The sequence below is a fragment of the Lathyrus oleraceus genome, chromosome 7 (assembly GCF_024323335.1).
Source record: "Lathyrus oleraceus cultivar Zhongwan6 chromosome 7, CAAS_Psat_ZW6_1.0, whole genome shotgun sequence".
Lineage (NCBI taxonomy): Eukaryota > Viridiplantae > Streptophyta > Magnoliopsida > Fabales > Fabaceae > Lathyrus > Lathyrus oleraceus.
The window spans coordinates 113,588,215-113,593,532 of NC_066585.1; the positions used below are offsets into that span (position 1 = coordinate 113,588,215).

The 5,318-nt window shown below is 35.1% G+C and overlaps 1 protein-coding gene across 2 annotated transcripts; it reads left to right on the plus strand.

The window, feature by feature from the left end:
• The first annotated feature begins 200 nt into the window (after positions 1–200).
• Positions 201–2,764, plus strand: LOC127106240 (GDSL esterase/lipase At5g45670). 2 transcript variants are annotated; one of them, XM_051043541.1, is made up of 6 exons: positions 201–350; positions 597–831; positions 1,489–1,613; positions 1,684–1,929; positions 2,018–2,273; positions 2,358–2,764. In XM_051043541.1, the coding sequence occupies exons 2-6, from the start codon at positions 609–611 to the stop codon at positions 2,579–2,581; spliced, it is 1,074 nt and encodes a 357-aa protein (XP_050899498.1). In that variant the 5' UTR covers positions 201–350; positions 597–608; the 3' UTR covers positions 2,582–2,764. The 2 variants fall into 2 exon arrangements, with proteins under 2 accessions (XP_050899498.1, XP_050899497.1); XM_051043540.1 differs by lacking the exon at positions 201–350 and adding an exon at positions 411–449.
• Positions 2,765–5,318: the final 2,554 nt, after the last annotated feature.

Genomic DNA, 5,318 nt, shown 5'->3' on the forward strand with positions numbered 1-5,318 from the left:
ATTGAATAATGCACTTTTGGTGTTTTTGTTTCTTTTATTATTTTTATCTCTGCTTTATTTTAATATACTTGATTTCTGCTTTACTATGGAAAAATGTTATAGGAGTAGTTAGAGGACAAAGATAGTAGTTATACGAATCAAGAAGTATCACTATAAATGCAGATTTTGAGATTTCAACAAACAACATATACAACACATAATGAAATACATATGCGTCTATTACTCCTATAATAAATAACCTTGAGATTTAAAGTAATGAAGAAATGTTGAACAAGTTCCATCCTGCAAGATGCAATTTAGTACATTAAAGTGAGATCCATCAGTGATTGGATACGAATGAGGTGGTGGTAGTAAGTAACAGAACTAGTATTACTCTCTTAGTGGGGCTATCATATTGATTTTCACGTTATATCCGCGTCAATTTAATGCACCTATCTACACTCCCAACTGTAAAACCTTATTTACAACTAAATACTATTTCTTCCTTATTATTTCCACTATATATATTTACACTCTTCTCACACACTACTTCATTCATTCATTCATTCTCACTATCTATCTTCTACCTACCATTTCTTTCTTCCATGGCATTTCAGGATCTCATAACCATGCTTGCATTGTTGTCCGTTGTCATATTTTGTTTCTCGAGTGGAGTTAGAGCTGCACCACAAGTTCCTTGTTACTTCATTTTTGGTGATTCTTTGGTGGATAATGGTAACAACAATGTTCTTAGATCTTTGGCTAGAGCTGATTATCTTCCTTACGGAATTGATTTCCCAAATGGACCTTCTGGTAGGTTTTCCAATGGGAAAACCACTGTTGATGAAATTGGTAAGACCCTTATTTTTCTTAATATTGCATGCACATATGTAATAATCATCATGATGGGTCAATGACATCAGTATAGACTAAGGTCTTTACCTAACTTTCTAAATTTTCTGTTTGTTGGTAAGTTGCCATAAACTATACTTGTAATATATTTTTGCATGTTATCTTTCAGTGGCATTCAACTGATTGGAAAACCAAATTTACAAACTTTCTCTTATGAGCGGGTAATCAATTACACCGTCCATTAACAAGATCCGGTTGAAATAAATTTGTTCAGCACATAAATTGTTAGCATAAAAGGACAAAGATTAAATCTCATACGAAACCGTTGTAAAATAGTCATTAGTACGACGTTAAGTATGAAATTCCATTCCCAGATGCACATGGGTCTGTATGGTGGCATTAAATATGAAATTTAAGACAATATGGTTTACATTTTCGACAAAGGTTGAAATGCAAGTAAAGAAACAAAGTACACACCATGGGCCAGTGTTTACTGCCACACAGATCCATAGTTACCAGAACAGAAGTACCAATTTGGTAAAAGCAAACAAAAGATTAAATTAGAACATATTCATGTATATATAGGATTCTTTCACATCTTGTTAATGCATGGTAGATTTTTTTCACTGTTTCTAACTATTTGTGGAAATTCACCAGCTGAACTATTGGGATTCGAGGATGAAATTCCTCCATATGCATCCGCTAGTGATGATGCCATACTGAAAGGAGTCAATTATGCATCTGCAGCTGCTGGAATTAGAGACGAAACTGGCCAGCAACTGGTATATTCATATATTATATACATTTGTTATCAATAAATATACGAATCACGAACAATCATTTTGTATGTAGGGAGGGCGCATTAGTTTTAGCGGCCAAGTGAATAATTACCAACAAACTGTGTCACAAGTGGTGAATTTACTAGGAACTGAGGATCAAGCTGCAAGTTACTTGAGCAAATGCATTTACTCAATTGGATTGGGTAGCAATGATTACTTGAACAACTATTTCATGCCTCAATTCTATTCAACAGGTAGTCAGTATACACCAGAAGCCTTTGCTGATGTTCTTATTGAAGCTTATACTGAACATCTTAGAGTAAGTCTCTCACTCTCTTTTACACCGTCAATTAATCATATATATAATCGTTAAATTGTAAGATTTACTGTTCGTGTTTGTGATTCAGACTCTATACAATTATGGAGCAAGGAAAATGATACTATTTGGGATTGGTCAAGTAGGATGCAGTCCAAGTGAATTGGCCCAACACAGCGAAGATGGTACAACATGTGTGGAAACGATCAATACGGCAAACCAAATGTTCAACAGCAAACTGAAAGCTGTTGTTGATCAATTTAGCACCGAGCTTCCTGATTCGAAAGTTATCTACATCAATTCTTATGGTATTTTTCAAGATATTATAAGCAACCCTTCAGCTTATGGTAATTTAATGTCTATCCTATGAACTTTTCTCTAGTCACTTTTCTTAAGTATCAAATAACAAGGACATGGAACCTTAATTTCAGGTTTTTCTGTTATAAATGCTGGATGTTGTGGAGTAGGAAGGAACCATGCTCAAATTACATGTTTACCATTGCAAACACCATGTGATAATAGAAGAGAGTATTTGTTTTGGGATGCTTTTCATCCAACTGAAGCTGGAAATATTATTGTTGCTCAGAGAGCTTACAATGCTCAATCTCCAGAGGATGCTTATCCTATTGATATTAATCACTTAGCTCAGCTCTGATCTATCAACATGTTCTTGCTAGTCGCAAATTTAATTGTATCACTACCAAAGTTAATGTTCTCGGAATGTGTTATGTATTATCAGTTTTAAAATTTATTTCTTTGTTGTCGCATATAAATCATATGCTAAGTGTTCATAAGTCTCTTTAATAGACCATGTTGCCCTGATTAATGATCTTTGTGACATTTGCTTTCAAATCTATATACCTTTTGTTTCGGGCTGGTTAAAATAATCTAATATTATTTGAAAATCAAGACTAAATTTAATTTGTATACACCTATAATACACCTCAACACAACAAGTTGTCTTTTTTAAAGGAAGAAATCATGAGGATTCTCACACCTAAAGCAATAGATTATGTTGTTGGATGATCTTTATAATTTTTTCGTCTAAAATTATTTAAACATCTAATCTTTATAATTTTTTTCCAAAGTTATTAAACATTTGCTTTCAAATCTCTGTGTCTCAAACATTATATATATTTCTCTTCTCTTTTGGATTGACCAAAATAATTTCACATTGAGAATCGTAGTTAAGGATAGTTTATATGATATGCATACATTTCAATGCAATCAGACGTCTTTTTTAAAAGAAAAACCGTAAGAGTTCTCACATCCAAAATGAAATAATACGTCAATCCCAATGTTTCCCAGAAATGGCGCTAAAATTTTCATCCTATAGAAAATCTAAAATAGGAACTAGCAAATATATAAAAGTGAAGGAAATAACACCAAGAAAATTTTAAGCGTTGAAAACCTTCGAGGTATGGGTATGCTCTTCCAAGTTGTTAATTATATGAGAGACAATTGAATTTGTCGTATGTTCCGTTCGTGAATCATAAATGTGTAGAGAAGTGATGTAATGAAGTTTTGGAATGATGAAGCAAGCTTTATGTACTGTGAAGAGAGGACGAGCATGCAAGGTTAGCACTCCAATACCTAAGTCATTTCCTGAGTAATGATTTGAATATTTGAAATTACACAATATGGTCTTTCTATAGTACGAACAGTAAAAACTGCCAACATATGATTTAGTGCCTTGTGTGAATGGTTGTTCAATTAGATATCAATGGTGATGTGACAGAGGGCGTGATTATGTGTTCTCGGGAGAAATGAAGGTCCACATGTTTGGTTTGCCTTCCCCTTCAACGCTTCTTATTAGGCCTTATTCACGGGCCTTACGTACGACCCATAGAAGTTGTCCCCAAAACCCTTATTTCTACGTCATAGAGTGAGGGCTTTACTGAGTTCTCCTTCAGTCCAAACCGCGATGAAATGGAGCAGAACAATCTTGATAGGACGTTGATGTCTTTGGAAAAAGGTGCATTAAATTCCTTCCTCGTGATTAACAATTTTTAGCATGTATGTCTCAACATGTGTCCATGTGTCGGATGGTAATGATTCTTTTTATTACTAGGAATTTTAAGTGTTCTTGAATAGCGTGTGAAGCTATCGGAAATATACTCGAACGTATCGCACACTCGAATATACAACAGAGTCGCCATCAAACTTTATCTATTCCCGAAGGAAAGGTAAAACATCGATAAAATCCGGGGGAAAGAGATATGTTAGGTAAGGAAGTCAGTTATGCAAGGGAAAAGTATTAACACCCCAAACATCCATGGTACTCCATGAGAACCATTTTGATTGTTCTCGCTCGAATAGGTGTGATAGCTAAAGATCACTCGCAAAAGAAATGGGGGGAAAAGGAAAATAAATAGATAAAATGCTCGATTAGAATTGGGGCCCTCATGCCTACGTATTCTCATTGTTCAATGAAAAAGTCAGAGCAATCGTAGTTCGAAGAGCTAATGGTGGGAGATGAAAAAAAGTGATAACAATGTATGGTCTGAACCAAAGGATTGTGTTTTGAACTCCACAAAGGGTAAAAAGGTGAACTCAAGAGTAAGGTGGCTATTACTAGTACGTGGGCTAGCAGGACTGCCGTTATAGGATAATACCGAAAAGGCGAAGAAATAAGTGTATGGGCATAGTCCCAAGCATCTCTTGGTTCACAAGGTGACGCAAGAATGAGCACAAAGAGGTAGTGTATTTGGCTCAAAGACAATTGGTATATCACATGGAGTGAATGAAGGTAGAATATGAATGTATCGTGGAAATGAATGGAATGAAGTGACCAAAGTCACAGAATTGGATATTTGGTGATAAATGACTGAAGAAGTATTGTTTGAAATCGAAAGGTAAAAGTGTATTGGAATCCACAAGAGAAACGAGATTTGCACCATAGAGGGAAACAACTTTAACCGATATGTGGGCTAGCAGGACTGCCACTATAAGGTGATTAGCCAAAAAAGAAGGAATTCAGTGTTTGGGCACAGTCCCAAACAACTCTAGGTAGAAATGCACACTATATGTTAGGTGTCCTAAAAGGATGTATATGTAATTTTAAAGAAAGTGTATTTCGATGTCAAAGAAATAGTATGTCACTGGGTGAATGATTTATGATTGAAGGTAGGTAATGAATAGTGAAAGATATGAATGATGCCCTAAGACAGAATGAGAATAATTAGAAGTATGCTCTCCAAGGATTCCCATCCTCGTGCTTACGTATTCTCATTGTGCAATGAGAAAATCATAGCAATCGTAGTTCTTGGAACCACGAGAATAGAGAGAGAGATGGACAATGATGAAGAGTATAATTTATACCAACAGAATGGTATCAAAAGGTATTTGTCTAAGAAACGGGGACTTACAAGACAAACCTAATTTCAAAGGTT

Excerpts from the sequence above, each read along its gene's own strand:
- LOC127106240 (XM_051043540.1), top strand. The coding sequence starts at position 426 with ATGCACCTATCTACACTCCCAACT. Across the intron at positions 450-596 it reads ACCTATCTACACTCCCAACT|GATCTCATAACCATGCTTGC; the intron begins GTAAAACCTTAT and ends ATGGCATTTCAG. Across the intron at positions 832-1,488 it reads AACCACTGTTGATGAAATTG|CTGAACTATTGGGATTCGAG; the intron begins GTAAGACCCTTA and ends GAAATTCACCAG.